General features: G+C 49.0%; 1 protein-coding gene across 2 annotated transcripts in view; it reads left to right on the top strand.

Annotated features, from left to right (window-relative positions):
* CDC20B (cell division cycle 20B) overlaps window positions 1-24,969 on the top strand; it is a 59,513-nt gene extending 34,544 nt beyond the window's left edge. For both annotated transcript variants that reach the window (XM_073680333.1, XM_073680334.1), the window contains exons 8-12: window positions 9,345-9,439; window positions 9,866-10,091; window positions 11,668-11,793; window positions 12,142-12,265; window positions 20,204-24,969. In XM_073680333.1, coding sequence (XP_073536434.1) covers window positions 9,345-9,439; window positions 9,866-10,091; window positions 11,668-11,793; window positions 12,142-12,265; window positions 20,204-20,307 — 675 coding nt within the window. In that variant the 3' untranslated portion in view covers window positions 20,308-24,969. The remainder of the gene's footprint in view (window positions 1-9,344; window positions 9,440-9,865; window positions 10,092-11,667; window positions 11,794-12,141; window positions 12,266-20,203) is intronic.
* Window positions 24,970-24,984: the final 15 nt, after the last annotated feature.

Raw genomic sequence — 24,984 nt, 5'->3', positions numbered from 1 at the left:
GTGCTACCTGGTAGCGAAAGGACAGAGACTCTCCTATACTCTGTACCTGATACCTCGCTCGCTTCGTCCAGTGAGTCCAACCTAGTGTACTCCGAAGCAGAGGTTACTCCCGAGTCTCTACACCCCTCCGACCAGGCGCAGGACCTCCAGTTGTCTCCAGAACCCTTCGGGGTGCTACCTGGTAGCGAAAGGACAGAGACTCTCCTTTACTCTGTACCTGATACCTCGCTTGCTTCGTCCAGTGAGTCCAACCTAGTGTACTCCGAAGCAGAGGTTAATCCCGAGTCTCTACACCCCTCCGACCAGGCGGAGGACCTCCAGTTGTCTCCAGAACCTTTCGGGGTGCCACCTGGTGGTGAATGGACAGAGACTTTCCTATATCCTGGATCTGATACCTCGCTTGCTTCGTCCAGTGAGTCCGACCTTGTGTACTCTGAAGCAGAGGTTACCCTTGAGTCTCTACACCCCTCTGACCAGGCGGAGGACCTCCAGTTGTCTCCAGAAACCTTCGGGGTGCCACCTGGTGGTGAATGGACAGAGACTTTCCTATACTCGGTACCCGATACCTCGCCTGCTTCCTCCAGTGAGTCCGACCTAGTGTACTCTGAAGCAGATGTTTTCTCTGAGCCTCTGCACTCTTCTGACCCGGCGGAGGACCTCCAGTTGTTTCCTGAATTCTCCGGGGTACCACCAGATAACAAAGAGACAGTGACTTTTCCTCATTATGTACCTGATAACCCGTCTATTTCTTCCTGTGAGCTTGACAAGATGTACCTTGAAGCAGAGATTACCCCCAAGTCTCTGTCCCCCTCCAACCCGGTGAAGGACTTCCAGTCGTCTCCTGTACCCTCTGGGGTGCCACCTGAAAATATGTGGAGAGAGACTTCCTTGTGTGCTGTTCCTGGTACTCCACCCGTTTCGTCTGTTGCTAGGTATTGCTGGATAGGAGGTAGCATCCTAGCTAACCAGATGAGATCAATTTTTCCTGTGGACAGTGGAAGTGATCTCCTTGAAGTGAACGACTGGTCCTCGAATTCCCTGCGGAAGATTCTGGCAGGCCTGAAGAAGAGGGGGCGTAAGGGGGTGGGTACTGTAACATACCTGGCGGCGTCCTTGCATGGTGGTCCATCTCCCACTGTGCAAGAGCGCGCACTTGATCTCCAGTCCAGAATGTCTCTCTGGCTTCCCTCCTTGCTGTCTGTTTGTCTGTTTTGGCTGCATAGGGCGACGCCCGCTGAACTTCCTGTTTCTTGTACCTGCTGCGGACACGCCCCTGTTGCACCTTCAGCCTATTGCTGTCCATCTTTGGGTATTTATACCACCTTCTTCCTCAAGATGGCGCCTGAGCATTGTGTGCTGTCAGTCGGCTGTTTGTCTCTGACATGCCAGGTCCTATCCTGTTTTCCTGCCTGTTTTCCAGTTCTTTGTCTGAACTGTGGTCTGTTCTTGTGAACACGCTTCTTGCCTGTTCTTTCGCCTTCTAGGGGCCGTATTCCTAGATCTGCCTGTCTGTGCCTTGCGGTATCTGTTCCCGTCTGAACAGAGTCCTGTTTGTGTCCCTGCCTTGCGGTATCTGTTCCTGTCTGAACTGAGTCCTGTCTATTTCTCCTGTCTTGCAGTATCTGTTCCCGTGTCTGAACTGAGTCCTGTCTATGTCTCCTGCCTTGCGGTATCAGTTCCCGTGTCTGAACTGAGTCCTGTCTGTGTACTCTTGCCTGCTGCCTTTCCTGGAGGCTGTATTTCCAGGCCTGTCTGAACACGCTCCTAGCCTGTTCCTCCCGCCTTCTAGGGGCCGATTACCTAGATCCGTTCCTGTATCTTGTCTGTCCTGTCTGAACATGCTCCTTGCCTGTTCGTCCCGCCTCTCTGGGGGCCGTATTCCCAGACCCGCTCCTGTATCCCGCTGCAGTGTCGGTCTCTTCCGTACACTCAGTTCCAGTCTGAACTCTCTCCTATCCTTTACCTGTTTTGCCTCTATGTCCGTTCCTTTCCTTTTTCTGCAGAGTCTGAACTCGTACCTAACTCCTGCTGGTTGTCTCTGTACTCCCGTTTGTGAGTTTGTGGTCCCCTCGCTACTTCACTGCAAGTACCCTGTGGGTATCTGGCTCTGCCTTTCCCTTCCTGTCTGTTCCGTGTGAACAGAGCCCTGTCCGTCCTGCTCTGACTCCTTGCTCACTGCTCCGGCAGCCTTGCTCCGCTCTTACCCTTTTGCTCACTGCTCCGGCAGTCCTGTCCTGCCCTGCTTCTGCCCACTGCTCCGGCAGTCCTGTCCTGCCCTGCTTCTGCCCGCTGCTCCGGCAGTCCTGTCCTGCCCTGCTTCTGCCCGCTGCTCCGGCAGTCCTGTCCTGCCCTGCTTCTGCCCGCTGCTCCGGCAGTCCTGTCCTGCCCTGCTTCTGCCCGCTGCTCCGGCAGTCCTGTCCTGCCCTGCTTCTGCCCGCTGCTCCGGCAGTCCTGTCCTGCCCTGCTTCTGCCCGCTGCTCCGGCAGTCCTGTCCTGCCCTGCTTCTGCCCGCTGCTCCGGCAGTCCTGTCCTGCCCTGCTTCTGCCCGCTGCTCCGGCAGTCCTGTCCTGCCCTGCTTCTGCCTGCTGCTCCGGCAGTCCTGTCCTGCCCTGCTTGTGCTCGCTGCTCCTGCAGCCCCGTCCTGCTCTGTTCTTGCCCACCGCTTTGGGCGTTCCCTCTCTGCTGTGGTTGTCTACCGCATCTGCGGTTCTGTGACCCAGTCTGTACTGGGTCTTAACCTTTCTGTGCTCCAGCCCGTCCTTTCGGCCAGTACCTCCCTGCCTGCATACTCGCCTGTATCCACCCCTCTGCATACCTGCCGTGTTTGCTTACATCCACCAGTCTGTGCCAGCCTAACCTGCCTGTTCCAGTAATTCCAGTGTGGGTCAACCCCTGTGTCCGGAGTTTGACCTGGAGTAGCACCTGGTCCCTCTGCCCGGTTTCTCCCTGGTGCACTGGCGTCGTATGCCGTCGTGCCACCTTGGTCGGATCGGCCAGATACTTAGTCACGCCCCTCCAGGCACTCTCCGGTCCATGGTCCAGTGGAACCACAACACCCGCACACGCCAGTCAGTCCGGGCGTGTGCATAACACTTCTCTGGCTTTCCTGACCCTACTCTTGGTGTACCTTCCTGGTGGATGTGGTGAGGGTCGTGGCAAAACTTGACCACGACCTCCGGTTCCTGGTTAAGGGTTACTTTTGCCTCCGCCAGCTTGGGATCCGGTGCCCTCTTCTGCCAACCCTTCACCCTTTTGGCTTAATTCTGGGATCTTAGGGTTCCCTCTTTTCTGCGTCTCTGGGCCTTCCTTCTTCCTCTCCACTACAAGCCTGGCCCTGGAGCTGGGCCCAGCCGGAGCCACAGCTCCTAGTCAGCCCTCCTGGCTGAACTCTCCTTCAGCTTCTCAGACTGACTGACTGACCCTGTCCTAAGATGGTGCCCACCATATATACTCCCTCTATGTGTGAGCCCAGGTGACCAGCACCCAATGGGCTCCTAGCTTTACCCAGAGTACTCCCCCTATCTGCCCCTACACTACTGGGATGTTCCACCCCCCCCTCCCACTCCAGCCAGGGACAGACGCTGTCGTACCTGCACATTTACTTGGTGGGAGTACCGTAGTTCTGTCCCCCGGAAATGGGATGTATGTAGTGCATGCAGCCTACTGAGCTCAGTCCCACACTCCATCCTTACCCGGGAGTGGAATACCACACCTCTGGAGTGAGGTGCAATACCCCTGTAGCAGCCGAGTCCTCAGGGTGCTACATTCCCCCCTGGTAAATCACAGCACGTCCTCGGGCTGTAAAAGAGCAAAACATGCAAACATACAAAATTTTTCAAAACATACACGAATATATAAAACATTATAAACATTATCAGCAACATAACATTACAGGTAACTTCTTATATTATAAGACCTTTTTGATATAATACTCTTCTTATAAAATGTTCTTGTTCTTCTGGCCACTGTGCACTTGTGACCAGGTAAAAGTGCAACAGTACAAAAACAGTTCCTTATAAAACCGGTAGGGGGCGCTTTAGGAAGCGCAACTATATACAGGATGGCCGCTCTCAGTCCTCGGCCAGTGGGGATAAGGAATGGCTGTTCACAGTCCTCAGCCTGTTAAGGGATAGGGACACACGGGTAACAGTTTGCTGGTCCCAACGGGGACTATACTTTACTGGTAACAGTTCTTGTACCCTCACGGGTAACTATTTACAGTTTCACTGTACCGTACTTTAGTAACGGCGTCCTCCTGCTCCTTCCTGCGGGTAACCTTCAAACCCGTCCGGGTCCTCTTGATCCTCCTTGCACTGTAGCTCTTCCTCGGTCAATCGGTGCACATGAAGAGCATATGGACCTTTGGCACACTGATGCCGGGTGAAGGTGACCTCGTCACCCAGGTAAAGGTCACGACCTCTGTGTCCCTCCGGCAGATGGCTCTCGACGTCCCTGCGGGTGACAAAGACGTCGCCGGGCTTCTGTGGTCCCGGATAAAACCCCACCCGTGCTGCAGTTGAAACTTGATTACGGTCCCGGTGGCGCGGGGGCCGTGGGCTGCACGGGGGTTTCGTCTGGTCCGACTCTTCTGCTCCGCACTCTGGACTTGCAGCCGCTCCTCGCGGACCCGCCTCTCTCGCCGTTCCCAGTCGAAGACCTCCAGCTGTTGCCGGCAGCACTCTGCTCGCTGGGCTGCGGCCGCCCGGGTCTCGTGGGTGAAGCCGATGAGGTTTTCTCCAGTGGGGTCCCATTCGAATTGGGCCTCCTCCAACGGGAGCGGAGTGATCTTGGCGGGCGCCGGAGCCGGAATCAGAGGCTCACACAGAGGCCTTTCCTTCCGAAGTCGGGGATGGAGGTACTCCGGTGGCCACTCAAAGGGCTGCCCATCCGGGCAAGTGTGCTGGGCGAACAGGTCTTCACCCAAGGGTAGGACTTTGTGGGTTGAGGGCGCGGTGGTAGTAGCGGCGCCCGGATTCACCAGGCCTTGCGACCAGGCCGGTGGTGCTCTAAAGGTAAAGGGCACTGTGGAGACGGCGGCGCCCGGGGGCACTCGACCTTGCGACCAGGCCGGTGGCGTCTCCTGCTTGGCCGCGCTCGGGGTTGAGGCGCGTGACGTCACAGGGGGCGTGGCTGCGGCGCCTACTTGAGGCCTAGTCTGTAGCGGTGGCGGTGCAGCGACGGGCACGGTAGGGGGAATTTCGGGCTCTGCGACGGGGAGCTGGGGCAGGCTCGCGGTTTCTAGGCTTGGGGTAGTGACGTCCCCTTTACCTGCCTCCGTCTCTTCAGCTCCTTCCACGGCGTCGTCTCCGGCCTTCATTCCTCCTGCACCATCCTCAGAGGCGGTCAGACTCCTCGTCTCGGGTGGCGTGCTCCGCTGGCGGGTTCCAGCCTGCTGGGCCATCTCCCTACTCCACTCAGTCAGCGCTTCTCGCTGCACCTGGGCCATCCTCCGTGCGAGGCCCTCCAGCGCGGTCTGTGCACGCTCCCGGTCTCGGGGGAGCTGTGCTAGGATCTCCACCAGGTCTTATGGGGTGGTGACTTGCAACAGGCTCCTGACCACAGGGTCGGTGCTGCCTGACTCTCCCTCCATCTCCGGGTGCATTCTCTCCAGACTCCTCCAGGCTGCACCCATCCTCTCTCTTTTGTTCTTGATCCGCCCATACTGAGGGCGGTCCTGGGGCAACTTGGTGATTGTCAGTTCCAGGGGCAGACCCCCCACGCTGACGGACATCTCAATCATTGCAGTCTCTGCTGGTGGGGGCGGTTTCCGCTTTTGGCGCCATTCCGGGACCTGGCCCACAATGGGAGGTGGCCTCTTGCCACCCTCTGGCACGCCCATAATGGCGTCCGCTCTGCCAGGGCAGGAAATCGTCTCAGATGGCGGGAATCGTCTCCCAGTGGCGGGAAACTCCGTGGATGGCGGGAAAAAGCTGCAGATGGCGGGCAACCGGCGGGAAACGACCCGTGATGGCGTCCGATGGCGGGGACCCTCCGGAATTGGCAGGAGACTTCTTCTTACGGTAACTGTGAACTTTTCTTCAGGCACGCAGTACCCGGTGGTGGCGGGCACGTGATCCTGCCGACTACGCCAAAGTTGACGCGCCCCTGGGCCTGCTGTGTCGTGCGGCATCGCGCGCACGGGGGCTTACCCGGAGCCGGATCAGATGGGGGTAGTAGTCTCGTGGCGGTGACCCGGTCCGTGCCCAGGCAGTCAAGCTGAGCGGCAGTCTTTAGCAGTAGATGTTAGAATGTTCGACTACGCCACCCGTTGAATGCGGCTATGAAGCCGCCGCTGCAGGGCAGACCGCTGAGGCCGGTGGTAAGGTTGTGCAGCGTAGCTGGTAGAACCCCCAACGGGAGGGGTATGACCTCAGGGCAGCAGATGTGAAAGATTGTGGAGGTAGTGATAGTGCAGAAAGGAGAGTCAGAGACGTGAGATGCAGTTTCAGGGTTTTTACTCACTGATGTTGCTTTAGTCACTTCGGCCGGGAGTGACCACCCGAGCCGTACTGCATTCACCAGGTGCGGGACTCGGCTAACCCCCAGGCAGTTCCGGAGCGTGGTCCTGAGCTTCCCTCTCACTCTCTTTCTCCTGGCCGTCCCCACCAGGGATCCACCTTTGTCCGGTTCCCTTGGGCCTTCTACGGTAAAACCTTCTCTGGCTTTCCTGACCCTACTCTTGGTGTACCTTCCTGGTGGATGTGGTGAGGGTCGTGGCAAAACTTGACCACGACCTCCGGTTCCTGGTTAAGGGTTACTTTTGCCTCCGCCAGCTTGGGATCCGGTGCCCTCTTCTGCCAACCCTTCACCCTTTTGGCTTAATTCTGGGATCTTAGGGTTCCCTCTTTTCTGCGTCTCTGGGCCTTCCTTCTTCCTCTCCACTACAAGCCTGGCCCTGGAGCTGGGCCCAGCCGGAGCCACAGCTCCTAGTCAGCCCTCCTGGCTGAACGCTCCTTCAGCTTCTCCTCAGACTGACTGACTGACCCTGTCCTAAGATGGTGCCCACCATATATACTCCCTCTATGTGTGAGCCCAGGTGACCAGCACCCAATGGGCTCCTAGCTTTACCCAGAGTACTCCCCCTATCTGCCCCTACACTACTGGGATGTTCCACCCCCCCCTCCCACTCCAGCCAGGGACAGACGCTGTCGTACCTGCACATTTACTTGGTGGGAGTACCGTAGTTCTGTCCCCCGGAAATGGGATGTATGTAGTGCATGCAGCCTACTGAGCTCAGTCCCACACTCCATCCTTACCCGGGAGTGGAATACCACACCTCTGGAGTGAGGTGCAATACCCCTGTAGCAGCCGAGTCCTCAGGGTGCTACAGAAGGCTTATGGAACTACTGTTAGCCTTCCACGGCCTGGACAGCCTTTGAAAGTGTCCTCCCGTGCCGAGGCCAGGCTTGTCCGAAGAGTCAAGGCTAACCCAAGGACAACAAGGAAGGAGCTCCGGGAAGATCTCATGGCAGTGGGGACATTGGTTTCAGTCAATACCATAAGTAACGTACTCCACCGCAATGGTCTCCGTTCCAGACGAGCCCGTAAGGTACCTTTACTTTCAAAGCGTCATGTCAAGGCTCGTCTACAGTTTGCTCATGATCACTTGGAGGACTCTGAGACAGACTGGTTCAAGGTTCTATGGTCTGATGAGACCAAGATCGAGATCTTTGGTGCCAACCACACACGTGATGTTTGGAGACTGGATGGCACTGCATACGACCCTAAGAATACCATCCCTACAGTCAAGCATGGTGGTGGCAGCATCATGCTGTAGGGCTGTTTCTCAGCCAAGGGGCCTGGCCATCTGGTCCGCATCCATGGAAAGATGGATAGCATGGCCTACCTGGAGATTTTGGCCAAGAACCTCCGCTCCTCCATCAAGGATCTTAAGATGGATCGTAATTTCATCTTCCAACAATACAACGACCCAAAGCACACAGCCAAGAAAACCAAGGCCTGGTTCAAGAGGGAAAAAGTCAAGGTGTTGGAGTGGCCTAGTCAGTCTCCTGACCTTAACCCAATTGAAAACTTGTGGAAGGAGCTCAAGAATAAAGTCCACATGAGACACCCAAAGAACCTAGATAACTTGGAGAAGATCTGCATGGAGGAGTGGGCCAAGATAACTCCACAGACCTGTGCCGGCCTGATCAGGTCTTATAAAAGACGATTATTAGCTGTAATTGCAAACAAGGGTTATTCCACAAAATATTAAACATAGGGGTTGTATAATAATTGACCCACACTTTTATGTTTAAAATTTAATAAAATTCAACTGAGCAACATAACTTTTTGGTTTGTAAGATTTATGCTTCTGTTCATAAAACCTACTCTCGTTTGCAGTTTGAAGGCTCTAACTTATTTGCATCTTATCAAACCAGCTAAATCTGCAGGGGGTTGAATACTACTTGTAGGCACTGTATTTGGTATTGCTAAGTCCATAAAAGTCCAATCTATGAAAATCTAAAATGAATTAACACATATGATTAATGCCCTAAAAAAACACCGAACAAGCAAAGAGAAACAAAAAACTGAAGTATCTTTTTTCTGTCACAGCAACTTCCCTATAAAATGTATTAAAAATAAGACAGGTCCATTGACAGAAAAATAAAAAAGTTACAGATCTCAGAAAAATGCCGACACAAACCAAAAGATTTTTTTTTTTACAAAATTGTGCATTTTTTTAATTGCCAACATATATAAAAACTATACAATTTTGATATTGATGTAATTGTACTGATCTACAGAATTACATTACTTTGGTCTTGATCAAACACAGTGGACCTGCACCAGCAGATGACATGGCTCCCAAACCATCACTGATTGTGGAAACTTCACACTAGACCTCAAGCAGCTTGGATTGTGGCCTCTCCACTCTTCCTCCAGACTCTGGGACCTTGATTTCCAAATGAAAATTGGAACTCTGGGACCTTGTGGAGTGTGTCAATGACTGCCTTCTGGACATCTGTCATGTCAGCAGTCTTCCCCATGATTGTGGAGCCTACTGAAACAGACTAAGGGACCTTTTTTAAACGCGTAGGAAGCCATTGCAGGTGTTTTTAGTTAATTATTCTAATTTTCTGAGATAATGACTTTTGTGTTTTCATTGGCTGTAAACCATAATCATCAACATTAACAGAAATAAACACGTGAAATAGATCCCTCTGTTTGTAATGACTCTATATAATATGAGTTTCACTTTTTGTATTGAAGAACTGAAATAAATTAACTTTTTGATGATATTCTAAGTTTGTGAGAAACACCTGTAACTAGACCAAATTTACAGGTAAATATGCAAAATAATCTGAGCGAATAGTGAAATAACAGATTTCTTATCGTTTTAGCTCTGGGACATTGAAACCCAGAAGAGACTCAGGAACATGCTGGGACACATGTCTGTAGTGGGAGCTATAAGTTGGAATCAACACATTGTAAGCAGGTAAGAGGAACACAATTCACTGCAGAAGAAATGGGTCTTTTTGGTTTTCCATGACAACTGCTTTTCTTGGATAACTTTTTATAAATATTCCATAGAAAAGCAGTGTAATATAAGCAATGAGCATGTGCATGCTAAAGCATAGAAGGACCTCTGCTGTGCTGTAGATATTTGGTAAAATACGGTCCCCGCTTGGCACCAACTTTCCACTCTTTTCGCATCTACTTATAGGCCGTTTAGCAGTAGTATGACATGCTTCCATGGAACGTCTGCTGTTGACTCATATTTCTGACCTTGAAGAACAAGGGCTGATGCATATTCAAGTCAGACCGAGACCAAATGAACCTAAAGATTCCCCATAAGCTAGAATTAATAGTGTAATTAATACTGTACATGCTACAATAAAAACCTAATTTTCTTATTGTCCAGTGGGTCCAGACTTGGTCATATACACCATCATGATGTCCGCATGGCAGAACACCACACTGGAACTCTATGTCACAAGCAAGGCATTTGTAGTCTCAAGTGGTCACCATCAGAAAAGCACTTGGCTAGTGGATCAAGTGATGGGCTGCTTAATATCTGGCCATATGATCCAGGATCCTCCAAGATTAGCACACCAATACACAGCATGGTTCACCCCACAGCTGTCAAGGTGAGACATTTCAGTGTGAAATAATATTAGGATTGTATTCTGTTTTTCAAAGAGTTCTACACTCCATTTTCAAAACTGGCCAGAGAAATAGAAAGACAGAGGTGTCACCTACTGAACTGCGGCTGCTCCGGTACTCTCCGCTTCTCTACTCTTCGCTACTCCCGCATCTTAAAATGTTGAAGTTCCATCCATGACAGCTGAGGCCACTGATTAGCTTTAATCTGCTGATCAGATGATGGCTTTGTGGTACAATAAATAAGGGCAGATAGGTATCTTTCATTGAGACACTTATTACCACTATATGAAGTGGCCCGATAGCATTCCCTACTAGCTGCACTTGGGGCAAGAGTCCCATCTATCCCCCAAGTTTTTTTCCTGCAAAAGTAAGCACTTGATGCAGTCCGCTGTATTTAAGTGACTTGTGTAAATGTCTTCCCCATAGGAAGCGCACTTTCTGTGACATAGCTTGTTACGATACTGGCATAGCACTGCTGGAATCCAGTGGCCGAAGGAGCACAAGCAGAAATTTCAAGCCGTAGTTGATGTTCTTGGAGTTAGCAAAGGAATTGTAGGAAACAATCTGTAAATAGGTAAGAACTGTCTGGGTAAGACAGTTCAGAGCTGGAGACGGGAGCTAGACTAAAAAGCTAGACACAATACTCAAGCAATGTATGAAAGAACCATGTGGCTTTAAGTAGTCCCAAACAGAAAACAAGATGGATACCTCAGGTTCAGAATCCACCATCTTAGTAAAAGGCAATTGCAGAACACAACAGCAGCCTCCAGTGGTAAGGAGTGAAATTGCAGCACAATTAAAGTGAACAACAGCGGCCACTAGTGGTCAAACTGTAGAAGGAGAACATTAATCCTGACAGCTTTGGATTTGGGATTTTGTTAGTTGCAAAAATGGCACTGAGGGGTTAATACTTCCCCCTCCTTGTTTATACTGTGTGAAGAATAAAAATATACATATATTAAGGTGCTGTTACTGCAGTATATCTCAAATCAATCAATTCACAGTAACCCTGAGTGACCGTACAGGTACATCAGTTCCCTATATATCATTTGAGTCTTTGAATTAGTATTCACAGGCTAGTACTCCTATTTTCAATCTGCTTCAGCACTTGAGTTGTACACCACAACCAGGTTAGGCCTATTTCTGTCCCTATGTGAAATGAGCTGTATGCTCTGACCTTCTATCCCTACACTGTACAAGCATGAAATAGCATTCCTTGGCCGGCTCCTATATTTTATACTGGCTGAGATACCCCCCCTGATTGGCTGCGCCAGACCATGTGATGTGACAGGTGCAGGGCATAATGGGTAAGCCCAAATGGCCATGTCTGACGTCATTAGCTCTGTCTCTGAGTCTTCAGCCATTGTGTGACATGTCGACAGGTGTTTTTTGGGGTAGCAATCCTCATGAATCATATCACAAAGTGTTCAAAGTCACAGGGGCCTGCAAATTTTAGGAAATTTGACTCAAACGTATCGATCTGCTCACTTTTAGTATTAATAAAAATCTAAGATTTATAATGGAATTTTGTTACACGTTATTTCGGTTTATCTTCTTTAGGCAATGAACTGGTGTCCATGGCTTTCAGACACTCTTGCTGTAGGAGGTGGAATGAGCGATGGTCACATACGTATTTGGAATATGACTAATGGAATAATTACAAACTCAGTAAACACAAACCCACAGGTAAATATGTCACACGTAAGCGGTGTATGCCCATACCTGAAAAGACAATCCATAAGTTGTTACATTACAGTGTACCTCCCATTACTTGAGAATACCTTAATTTATTATGTGGTGGATTATACACTATGCAGAAACTAAGAAGTTTTTGTCCAGCCCAAAAAAAAGTTTCACCAGCACCCATCTAACTTATTTTTATTGAACATTAATAAGTGTTGGCCATTGAACTTGCAGTGTATAGTATAAAAATAGGTACTGTATATGAGGAAGCCATTCCATTCTTAAAATTTAGGGATACTTTATTAGTTCTATTAAAGTTCTATTCTTTTTGCGCTGTTCAACATTTTTCAGGATCAGATCTGTTCAATCCATTGGCTTCCAGATACAAGAGAACTTATCACTGGTCATGGATCTTCGAGAAACCAAATGACTATTTGGCAATACCCATCTTTACTGAAAGTTACTGATGTTTATGGTGAGTAACACATATGGTAAGCACTTTAATAAACATAGGACAAGCCGTTCACTAGAGGTATCTGTCAGCTAACATCAGTTTCTGCTAACTACATAATGAGCATGTGTAGCAAAGGTGAGAGAGCTTGTAAGGGAACTCCTACATGATGTTTCAAAGATGGAGAGAGGCTGCCATCTGCTGGCCAGACACAGTCAAGCGGAACCAAGATATGCAAGGGAAGTTGAAGGGAGAGGAGATTTAGATGCTGGACCCGATCAGGTGACTTCCAGGAAGGAGTTCCAGGAGATAAGAGGCCAGCGCGCCAAACCTGAGGGTTCTTTGGCGCCAAGCAGCAGAAAGGAGCAGACGTGTTCCCTGCGTGCTGAGAAGCCCCGCGTGACAGGCCTAAGCCAGAGGCCTGTGAGGTGCCACAGCCGGGCACTGGTAGAAGAGCTCCGGATCCCTCACAGATGTGACCCGAGTGCTGTGCCTGCTGAGGAGACTGGGACCTGCTTGCAGTGCTGAGTGAGTTCGCGGAACCCAACGTCGCCCGCCGACAGACGAGGTCTGGACCCCCTACCCAAGGCTTGAGAGACTTCCTCCAACGGCCAAGCAGAGAGGACTTGAGAGACGGCTGCCCCAGGAAAGTCACGCCAGCGAAAGCAGAGGAGCTGCATAAGTGAACAGGGCCGTCACTTCTATTGTTGACTCACGGTACCGGGGACAATTGGGTTTAGGTACTCAGGTTGGGAGGGGAACGGTTGGGGCTAAAGAAGCTCAACGTGACCTAATTGAATTTATCCGGAAAAAGACTCACGGCCTAGCGGGAATAACCGGTGACCCCCGCTAGAGCCATTTGCACAGTTAAGGAACTCACGTGGTGTGTCCCATGATCGAGGGCACCACATTACCTTGAGAGACCTCGCATTTTGCTAATACTTCAAATTACTGTTTATTATCGTTTTTGCAATCCCTTGTTCAGCGTACATGTTATATATATATATATATATATATATATATATATATATATATATATATATATATATATATATATATATATAACTGTTTATATTCAACTCTTACTGTTCTCGCCTTGTATCTCTGTGCGTTGCATCCCGGCACCTGCATTACATTTGGCGTAGTCGGCAGGAACGAGCGACTTCAGGAAAGTGACTTTGGAAATACGTCTCAGGCATAGTGGTCACTTGAGACCCAGTGTCCATTAAACAGCGGATCCGCTGCCCATTGAATTCAGCCCAGATAATGGGCCTCTCGGAGACAATGTCTTCAGAGCTCCCTCTTCCACTCTCTGAAGCTCGAGACCCCACGGTATGCTCCACAACCGTGGGGCATTTTAGTTTAACGGCTGTCCCCTCCTCCTCCTTTCTCATGCGGGTCAGTCAGATTCAAAAATTGCCCGCTACCTCTCAGTACCTTGGTAAGGTATCGATACCACCCGAAGCCACAATGACACTGCCAGTGGGACAGACTGTACTCACTCTACCGGTGCTGGCACATGTGTCCTTAGAGGGCGTGGACATTCAAATTGAACCAATGGAGGGAGAGGAAGCGCCCTCTGGACTCCTGGTTGCTCGGACCCTGGCCACCGTGCGGCACGGTCGAGTACCCGTGCGTTGCATCAATTTAAGTGGCACAAGTTTACAGTTGCCCCGACAAGAGGTGGCGCCAGTGTGTATAATGCCAGAAGCCCTTACTAGAGCTGACGCTATAGGGATGGCACCTGTGGAAGGAAAGCCATGGACCCTGGAGGTGTCCCTCAATAGCCAAGAGAATGGAAGAGAACCGTTGGCTGGGCGCCACCTCTTGGAGGAAATGGAGGCTAATCTGACTGAGTTTTCTGCTGGACAAGTAAGGCAGATCGAACAACTTCTACAGCGATATCAGGGAGTGTTTGCACAGCATGAAGATGATTTCGGGTGCACTCAGAATATTCAGCACGAAATATCCACCGGAAATACTGCTCCCATCAGAGAGAGATATCGGCAGATCCCGCCTCAAATGTACCAGGAGGTGAAAGAGCTGTTGGCCCACATGTTGCGGAATGGTGTGATCCGTGAAAGTCAGAGTCCTTGGGCGGCTCCGATCGTGCTGGTCCGGAAGAAGGATGGTACCCTGAGATTCTGCGTAGACTATCGAAAGCTGAATGCCTGTACAGTGCGGGACTCCTATCCACTCCCCTGAATTGAAGAGTCTCTATCTGCACTAGGGAGCACCAAATTCTTCTCTTCCCTCGACCTGGCCAGTGGCTATTGGCAGGTCCCAGTAGCTGAGAAGGATCGTCCGAAGACAGCTTTTGTTCTCCCTATGGGCCTGTTTGAGTTCAATCGGATGCCGTTCGGGCTAACAAATGCGCCAGAAACCTTCCAAAGGCTGATGGAGAGATGCTTGGGGGACCTCAACTTTGAAGCCACTTTAATATATCTGGACGATATAATTATCTATTCTGCTACGTTTGAAGATCATCTCCGCCGATTGGAACAAGTGTTAGAACGGCTTCAAAGGCACGGCCTGAAAATTAAGCCTCATAACAACTGTCGTCTCTTCAAACGAGAAATTGAATATCTGGGCCACACTGTGTCCAGTGCAGGAGTGCATCCCACTGCGGAGAAAGTAGCTGCCATGCAGAAGTGGCCCACGCCCGCCAATCTAAGGAAACTGAGGGCATTCCTGGGGCTTGCTGGCTACTACCGCAGATTCATTAAAGACTTCGCTAAGATTGCGATCCCGCTCAATGAATTGCTGAGAGGAACAGCTAGGGGCGCAAAGCGGTAGCCCATTCAGTGGGGCCCACGACAAGAAGAGGCATTCCGAGCATTGAAAATGGCGCTAACGGATGCCCCAATTCTGGCCTGCGCTGACTTTTCGCAGCCTTTTATGTTGTACACTGATGGAAGCTTGCATGGACTGGGAGCAGTGCTGGCTCAAGTACAAGGAGGAAAAGAGCGAGTGATTGCGTATGCCAGCAGGTCACTTCGAGACACGGAGAAGAATCCGGACAACTACAGTTCGTTTAAGCTGGAGCTACTGGCACTTTTGTGGGCCATGACCGAGAAATTTGCAGAGTACTTGTCAGGGTCAGAAGTGCAAGTGCGGACAGATAACAACCCTTTGGCCCACTTGGAGAACGCCAAACTGGGCGCATTAGAACAGCAGTGGGTCACAAGGATGTCCAAATACCAATATAAAATCACCTATCGGTCCAAGGCCCTGAACGCTCATTCAGATGCCCTGTCCCGGGTCACTCAGGCGGGGCCGAAGAGGGACAGAGATGAGGAGCTCGAAGGCGACGAGATCCCGGATTTCAGCCAGCTCGCCGCTGCTGTGGTCGACACCCAGGAGACCAGAGAGGAGCCGAGGCCCACTCAAATTCTGGGCCGTTCAAGAGACGAATGGATACATCTGCAGCAATCCGACCCAGAGTTAGCAAAGCTGAGAGAATGGGTCGCCCTTAGGCAAAGACCCGACCAGGAAGCCAGAGCCGCTTCACTTCCAACTACCCTACAAATCCTAGGCCAGTGGGAGAGACTCTTCCTGAAGGACTACTTGCTATGCCGAAGAATCCAGCTGCCTCGAGAGTTTGATGTTACCTGGCAGGTGGTAGTTCCAGGAGCGCTAGTAACGCAGCTAGCCCAAGAAGCTCATAGAAGAGGTGCTCACTTCGGTGTAGAAAAGACCTTTCGGTGGTTGCAACAGCTGGTGTATTGGCCTCAGCTGCGGCAAGAAGTCGAGGGGAGTCTGCCGAACATGTCGTCAGTGTGAGTTGAACAAGCTCCCGGAACAAAGAGCTCCCATTCAGACCATCCGAACTTCTGCCCCCTTGGAAGTCTTGATGATTGACTACCTGATGATAGGAACTTCATACAATGGTTATGGACACTGTTTAGTCATGACTGATCACTTCACCAAGTTCGCAGTAGTGACGCCTACTAAAGACCAGACAGCAGAAGCCGCAGCTAAGGCCATCTGTCAGGATTTCATCCGGATTTATGGGTGCCCGAAGCGAATACATTCTGACCAGGGGGCCTGCTTCCAAGGACGAGTGATGGATGAGCTATACCGCATCTATGGGATCGACCGATCCCGAACAACGCCCTACCACCCTCAAGGGAACGGCGCATGCGAGCGCTTCAGCCGAACCCTGTTGCAAATGTTGCGAATGCTGGAAGCGGACAAAAAGATGAAGTGGCCCGAATTTGTGTCCGAGCTGGTGTGGGTGTATAATAATCGAGTTCATGCGACTACCGGCTACACCCCTTACATGTTGCTGTTTGGAAGAAGTGGGCGATAAATTACTGAACTGGAGCTAGACTCAGAAGACTCCGGCCCGGGCAGTAGCCCAAGTACCTGGATTCGAGAACACCAGCGTCGGCTCCATACAGTGAGAAGACTGGTTGCTCAGAAGTTTCAGGAAGTAGAGCATGCAGATCGGCCCCTGACCGCAGGCGGGTCACCTCAGACAGGAGACCGAGTACTGGTAACGGCCAAACGATTTGGGAGTAAACTGGACCATCGTTGGGAGGCGATACCATATCGGGTGGTGAAGAAGGTTCACCCAGACAACCCCGTCTACGAGGTTAAGCCCGAAGGGGATGATGCCGCGACACCCAGGGTGTTGCACCTCAATATGCTGCGACCTTGCTCCTCTGAAACAGAAGTCTGTAACGAAGTTGGGCCTTCAAATGTATTGGCTGAAGTGCCACATGCAGGAACCTTGGGGGATGAAGAAGGATGGGCCACAATGCAGTTGGGCCCGTCTGAACCGTTGAGGCCAACCCCGAGTGGAACCCAGAATGAGTCGAGAAATGACTTGCAATCCCCAGTAGTTGATTCATCGGATCTCCCGGAGTCACCTCCGCAAGAGGAGCCCCGCAGAACTGAGCAGGCTAATGCCGAAATTCCTCCTAACCGGTATGCTCAAGAAGAGTTTATCTGGTCTCAAATCCAGCAGAAAACGCAGGAGTGTGCCCAACTCCTGTCTGAACTTGCACTGCCTGGAAAGAGGCATCAATTCTGCGAGAAATCCACTCGCCCGAGGACTGGCGAGCAAAAAGGAGGGAGGAATGTAGCAAAGGCGAGAGAGCTTGTAAGGGAACTCCTACATGATGTTTCAAAGATGGAGAGAGGCTGCCATCTGCTGGCCAGACACAGTCAAGCGGAACCAAGATATGCAAGGGAAGTTGAAGGGAGAGGAGATTTAGACGCTGGACCCAATCAGGTGACTTCCAGGAAGGAGTTCCAGGAGATAAGAGGCCAGCGCGCCAAACCTGAGGGTTCTTTGGCGCCAAGCAGCAGAAAGGAGCAGACGTGTTCCCTGCGTGCTGAGAAGCCCCGCGTGACAGGCCTAAGCCAGAGGCCTGTGAGGTGCCACAGCCGGGCACCGGTAGAAGAGCTCCGGATCCCTCACAGATGTGACCCGAGTGCTGTGCCTGCTGAGGAGACTCGGGACCTGCTTGCGGTGCTGAGTGAGTTTGCGGAACCCGACGTCACCAGCCGACAGACGAGGTCTGGACCCACCTACCCAAGGCTTGAGAGACTTCCTCCAACGGCCAAGCAGAGAGGACTTGAGAGACGACTGCCCCAGGAAAGTCACGCCAGCGAAAGCAGAGGAGCTGCATACATGAACAGGGCTGTCACTTCTACTGTTGACTCACGGTACCGGGGACAATTGGGTTTAGGTACTCAGGCTGGGAGGGGAACGGTTGGGGCTAAAGAAGCTCAACGTGACCTAATTGAATTTATCCGGAAAAAGACTCACGGCCTAGCGGGAATAACTGGTGACCCCCGCTAGAGCCTTATGCACAGTTAAGGAACTCACGTGGTGTCTCCCATAATCGAGGGCACCACATTACCTTGAGAGACTTCGCATTTTGCTAATACTTCAAATTACTGTTTATTATCCTTTTTGCAATCCCTTGTTCAGCGTACCTGTTATATATCTATCTATATAATTGTCTTATCCCGTCTGTCTGTCTGTCTGTCCAGGAAATCCCGCGTCTCTGATTGGTCCGGCCGCGGCCAATCAGCGACGCGGCATTTCACAAAAAGATGGCGGCCGTTAGCGGCTGATCTGCCGCATGGAGGTGAGTGGCGATGCAGCCGGGAGATGAAGCCGGCTGCTCGCAGCATACATCCCCCGACCGGAGGCGCCGCTGACCCCCATGCGACTACTGTCGGGAGATCAGCGGCTACGGCCGCTTATCTCCGGACGGTAAAAGTGACGCCCCTCCCCTCTCCTCCCCTCCTCTACTCTCTTCTCCCCTCCTCTCCTCCCCTCTCCTCCTGTCCCTCCCCCTGCTCGCTCAGGACCCCGGCACCAAGCGCCATACTTACCCCTCCCCTCTCCTCATCTCTTCTCCTCTCCCCTCCCCTCTCCTCCCCCCCCCCCGCTCGCTCAGGACCCCGGCACCCGGCGCCATACTTACCCCTCACCGTGCCTGCGCAGCAGCTCCTGTGTCTTCCGCTGCTGCTGTGTGACGTGTCAGGTCAGAGAGCGTGGTGACGTCTTTACACCGCGCTCTCTCCTAACCGGTCACAGCGCACAGCGGGAACATGCGGGCTACGCTGGAGTCCAGAGGAGCAGCTGACAATTGAGGTGAGTATTGGATTTTTTTGTTTTTTTTATTATATGGGGCCATAGGGCATTAAATGGTGGGGTGGGGAAGTGTGACATCATGAAGGGGCCATTATAAGGGAAGGGGGATGTGACATCCTCCATGGGGCACTATGGGGGGGATGTGACATCCTGCATGGGGTATTATAAGGGAGGGGGGATGACACATCCTGCATGGGGCACTATGGGGGGGTGTGACATCCTGCATGGGGTATTATAAGGGAGGGGGGGATGTGACATCCTGCATGGGGCATTATAAGGGAGGGGGGATGTCACATCCTTCATGGGGCACTATGGGGGGGATGTGACATCCTGCATGGGGTATTATAAGGGAGGGGGGGATGTCACATCCAGCATGGGGCATTATAACGGACAGGGGATGTGACATCCTGCATGGCGCATTATATGGGGGGGAGTGGGGGGGAGTCACATCCTGCATGGGGCATATTCTAGAATACCCGATGCGTTAGAATCGGGCAACCATCAAGTATATATATATATATAAACTGTTTATATTCAACTCTTACTGTTCTTGCCTTGCGTCTCTGTGCTCGCCTTGTGTCTCTGTGCGTTGCATCCCGGCACCTGCATTACACATGCACAGTTTGCCAAGTGGACATGTCGAATTTAATGGTAATAGGACAATAGGCCGCTGCCATTCCAGCTATAAGTGGTAGGACAGTTGAAATCCAACATGACTAATCCCCCTATTCCCATCAATATTTGCCTTAATGGACGGCCAGGAGGCCTTCATAACACATAAGATCGTCAGCCCAGGTTTGTATTACTTTCATCTGAAGAGTATGGTGCCATTGAGGGTCAGGTGACACCACACCTGACCCTCGAAAAAGCGTTGGTCCACAACGCAAAACGCGCATCGGGCATTTTTACTCCTCCCTACACGCTACACCCCATCGTCGGCAGCCATTTTAAGGGTAAGATTCCCCAACTCCCCCTTGCGCCCCATTTCTACCTCCATTGGGATTTATCTCAGCGCGTGCTACTTTAGTTATGATTGTTTCTTGGGCATTTTGGGTTGGGTAGTCTGCCTGATTGTCACTTGCTCTTGTAATGATTTATTTCATGGCAGCCATGCTGTATGTGCTGTGAAAGCACTGTCCTCCATTTCTTTATACTGTATTTTGACTTACCTCATAACCTTTTGGTACTTAATAAATTCATTTTTGCATTTTTCTAAAAACCTGTGTACTCCATTTGTTCTCCTACTTAATATTTCTTCAAATGTCTGCCTGAAAATAATATACAGTATGGGGTGTAAATGGTAGTTATGGTTCTGACATGATTTAATATTAGTTGTGTATTTACAGGGCATGGAGGAAGAGTCCTTCATCTTGCACTAAGTCCAGATCAAAAGAGAATCTTTTCAGCCGCAGCAAATGAAACATGTTTTATATGGAAATACAACAATTAAAGACTGTACTAAAGAATAACATAACAGAATAACATTACTAGAGTAATCTACATTGTTAGCTCATACTCTATATAGTGCAACAATATATATGAGGTGTGTCGAGGAACATATTGTATGTCAAAACACCCCAAGACTGGACTGGCATCAGAATGCACCTTCAGCCGATGTCAACCCTGTGCCTACCATAATCAATGATTCTGAGGGCCCAACCAGGATTGCCAATTGTCTGTTAACTACTGGAGAGTGCATAAAGAAATTTGATGTGTGCATGATTTTTTTTGAAGCTGAAAGAACTTTTTGTAGATTCTTGTAATCGTAATTGTGTAGCTTGTTAATTACATTTCACTATTTTTTTTTATTTATTAGAACTCCAGCTATAGACTTATGTACTGTATATTGCCTATAATCTTTGTTACACACTGTTTTTTTATTAACGTGTCTCATTTTTGGATATGTTGTCCAGGAAAAAAAAGGGAAAAATCTATATGACCCCCTTCCTGCATGTTTACTTGAAATGGAACCTGTCAGCTGATTCCTGATGCCCAAACAATGGGCAGCATAAATCAGATACTGGCTGCACAACTGCAGAGATACGAGTGTTCTCTGAAATGCTCCGGAGAGAAAATATACTTGAAAAATCCTATCTGACTAGTCTATCTCTTATACGGCTTTCCCCAGCGCCGCTCTAGGTGATTGATAGATAGTCTTGTCTCTGGATATGGTCCCTGGCCGGAACCTTCAAGGGAATCTGTCCCCATGTATTTTGCTTTATAATCTGAGAGCACCATGATGTAGTGGCAACGACCCGGATTCCAGTGATGTGTCACTTACAGGGCTGTGTTTTGTTGTTTCAATGCAATTAGTGATTTATCAGCAGGAGATTATTACTACAGAACAAGCGGCCTCATGCCTTCTAGCCCAACCCTGCCCCCACCACTGATTAGCAGCTTTCTGCCAATATACAGTGTACACAGAAAACTGCCGATCAGTGCTGTCGGCTAGGTTATACAGTGCTCAGCATTCTGAGCTCTACTAGATCTGCAGAAGAAAAATCTGTGATGCTATGACAACTGCTGCACAGAGTAAACTAAGTGACACATCGCTATAATCAGGGTCTCTGTCTCTTCATCATGCTGCTGTCAAATAACATGATTGTCAGTATACCTAGCTGCAATCGTGCATCCAAACTCTGATTCATAGTGCCGGGGGATTGGGCAGAAGGAATCAGTTGACAGGGTCCTTACAAGTGCATTGTAACCTTTGATGTTATAATTGCATACACAAGAGATATCATGAAGAAGCTCTTATAAAGTATTTCTGAATCACCCCCCCCCCAAAAAAAAAATCTACTCTAGTGACAAGTGATTAGCCCCAATTGAGGTTGTCTCCTGCTGGAACTTTGGGCCCAATATTTTGTCAGAGCCTAGGCTCACCTGAGAAGACCTTGGACCATGACCATGGTGGGCTAGTCCAACCCTGTATATAACTCCATATCAGGTGCTTTCTCAACCACCATACTTACCAACAGTCCCAATTTTCCAGGGGCAGAAAGAGACAAGGCTTAGCTTAACCCCATACAATAGTGGGGATTACTGAATGGTTTGAGCATCCTGAGGAGCAGGGCTTAAAGAAGTTGTCCACCACTTGGACAACCCCTGCTCATGCCCCTCGCTTGACCCACATAAAATAAAAAAAGCTTATACTCAGCTCCCGTGCTGGCAACATTCCCGCAGTGTCTGCACTAGCGGTCCCGGGGCTGCCGTGCTGTTGCTGTGACACGTGATGCTGGCGCCCAATCAGCGCTGGCATCACTGTCCCCACCTCCTGTCGAATTGAGCATGAAGAGGAAGTCCAAGATCAGCTGCCACCATGACTTCTTCTTCAGGTTCAGTTCATACGAAGGCGGAGACAGTGACACTGGTGCTGATTGGGCGCCAACGTCACATGTCACAACAACAGCATGGCAGCCCCGGGACCGCGAGTGCTGACACCGCGGGGACGGCGCCGGCACGGGAGGGGAGTATAGGCATAATTATTTTATGGAGGCCAAACATTTTGATCAAGAAGGGGTTGTCATAGTAGTGGACAACTCCCTTTAAATTTGAGTGCTGGTAAGGATGAGGCACATATTCATATATTAATATGGATAGGAATAAGTATCAGAGGAGCAAAATTGACAAGATAGACCAAAATCATTACGACAGCTATTGTCTTCTGCTTGTACATTCACCCATTTTGCCAGACTCTATAAAATGATGCTCCTGTTTAGCTACATGACATGGTAGAGGTGTAATTGTACCTTAGAAAAAGCTGGTACTGAGGAATGATGGACAGACTAATACAACAGTTTTAATGTCTTCCAAAATTTCCACCCCCAAAAAACAGATATAACTAAACAAAACAATAAGAAGAGAGTTGTAAGATAATACTAAATATATGCACTTATCCCGGGTTCACATATCCAGCCAAACTTATGCTGTAAGCATTACTGATAGCTATTGCAAGACTTTGATGCATAAAGCTTACTTAAAAATAATTGATAATTTATTTTATGTTATTTATTAGTGTCTGTTATTTCCATTTTTCACTTGATCTCACTATTTGCTAATATGCTAAAAAACCTGTATGAATTATTTCAAGATTATGATTATTTTTATTCTTTTTTAAACACTGATGTTTTTGAATTTTGTGTGAATGATGATTGTGAGCACAACATTTTTAAAATATTGTAATATCTGAAGAAAAACAATAATTTATGTCCAGCACTAAATCTCCAAATAAAAATATATTGACCTTATTATTCCATTAAAAGGATGATGTATCAAAAAGCACACAAGTTTAAAACCAGGACATCCTGAAAAAAATTATGCGTTTTGAACCTGGAATGATAACTGGTTCTGAATCATGGAATCATGATTAAGAAACTATTATCTTTGCAGGTTTGAAGCACATAAGATTTTTCAGGATGTCCTGTTTTTCACTTGGTACCATGATTAAGAACCAGTTATCTCTTCAGGTTCAAAGTGCGTAGGATTTTTCAGGATGTCCTGTTTTTAAACTTGTGTTTTTCATACATCATCCTTTTAATGGAATAATAAGATTAATATATTTTTATTTAGAGATTTAATGATATACAGAAATTATTGTTTTTCTACATACAGTTGAAACCAGAAGTTTCCATACACTATATAAAATGACACATATGAATGTTTTTCTCAATATCTGAATGAAATCAGAATAAACCTTTCCCGTTTTAGGTCAATTAGGATTACCATAATTTTTAATATTTGCCAAATGCCAGAATATTGAGAGAGAGAGAATGCCATAAGTAATAAAAATGCCTTAAAACATAGTCAAAAGTTTACATACACTAAGTTTACTATGCCTTTAAACAATTCTGGACTGCCCATATGATGATGTCATGTGTTTCGAAGCTTCTGTTTTTTTGGCGACATCTGTGTTAATTAGAGACATACCTGTGGATGTATTTTAATGCACACCTGAAACACACTGCTTCTTTGTGTAGCATCATGGAAAAATCTAAAGAAATCAGCCAAGATATTAGGAAGAGAATTGTGGACTTGCAGAAGTCTGGCACATCCTTGGGTGCAATTTCAAGATACCTGAAGGTGCCTCGTTCATCTGCACAAATAATTATATGCAAGTACAAACAAGATGGGAATGTCCAGCCATCATACTGTTCAGGAAGGAGACTGGTTCTGTGTCCCAGAGATGAACGTACTTTGGTCCGACATGTGCATATCAACCCAAGGACAAAAGCAAAAGACCTTGTGAATATGATGGCGGAAGCTGGTAAGATTGTGTCAATAACCACAGTGAAACGAGTACTGTATCAACATGGGCTGAAAGGCCACTCTGCCAGGAAGAAGCCATTACTCCAAAAGAAACATAAAGAAGCCAGATTAATGTTTGCAAATGCACACAGGAATAAAGACCTTAGTTTTTGGAGACATGTCCTGTGGTCTGATGAAACTAAAATTGAACTTTTTGGGCATAATAACTATCGTTACGTTTGGAGGAAAAAGGGAGAAGCTTGGAAGCCTAAAACACCATCCCAACTGTTACACACGGGGGTGGCAGCATCATGTTGTGGGGTTGTTTTGCTTCAGGAGGGACTGGTGCACTTCCCAAAATAGATGGCATCATGAGAAAAGAAGATTATGTGGCAATACTGAAGCAACATCTCAAGACATCAGCCAGGAAGTTAAAGCTTGGGCGGAAATGGGTCTTCCAAATGGACAATGACCTGAAGTATACTGCCAAAATGGTAACAAAGTGGCTTAAGGATAACAAAGTCAATAGCCATCACAAAGCACTGATCTCAATCCTATTGAAAATTTATGGGCAAAGCTGAAAAGGCAGGTGCGAGCAAGGCGACCTACAAACATGGATCAGTTACACCAGTTTTGTCAGGAGGAATGGGCCCAAATTCTGACCAAATATTGTGAGAAGCTTGTGGAAGGATATCCCAAGCGTTTGACCCAAGTCATTCTGTTTAAGGGAAATGGTACCAAATACTAATGAAATGTATGTAAACTTTTGACTTAGTAAGTAATAAAAATGCCTTAAAACATTCTCTCTCTCTCATTACTCTGGCGTTTGGCAAATATTAAAAATTATGGTAATCCTAATTGACCTAAAACGGGAAAGGTTTAT

Source organism: Phyllobates terribilis, unplaced genomic scaffold, assembly GCF_046119375.1.
Source record: "Phyllobates terribilis strain yellow unplaced genomic scaffold, ASM4611937v1 Scaffold_1__5_contigs__length_1240528914, whole genome shotgun sequence".
NCBI lineage: Eukaryota > Metazoa > Chordata > Amphibia > Anura > Dendrobatidae > Phyllobates > Phyllobates terribilis.
The sequence above is the reverse complement of the archived record's forward strand: the minus strand, read 5'-3'. Positions and strand labels throughout refer to the sequence as shown.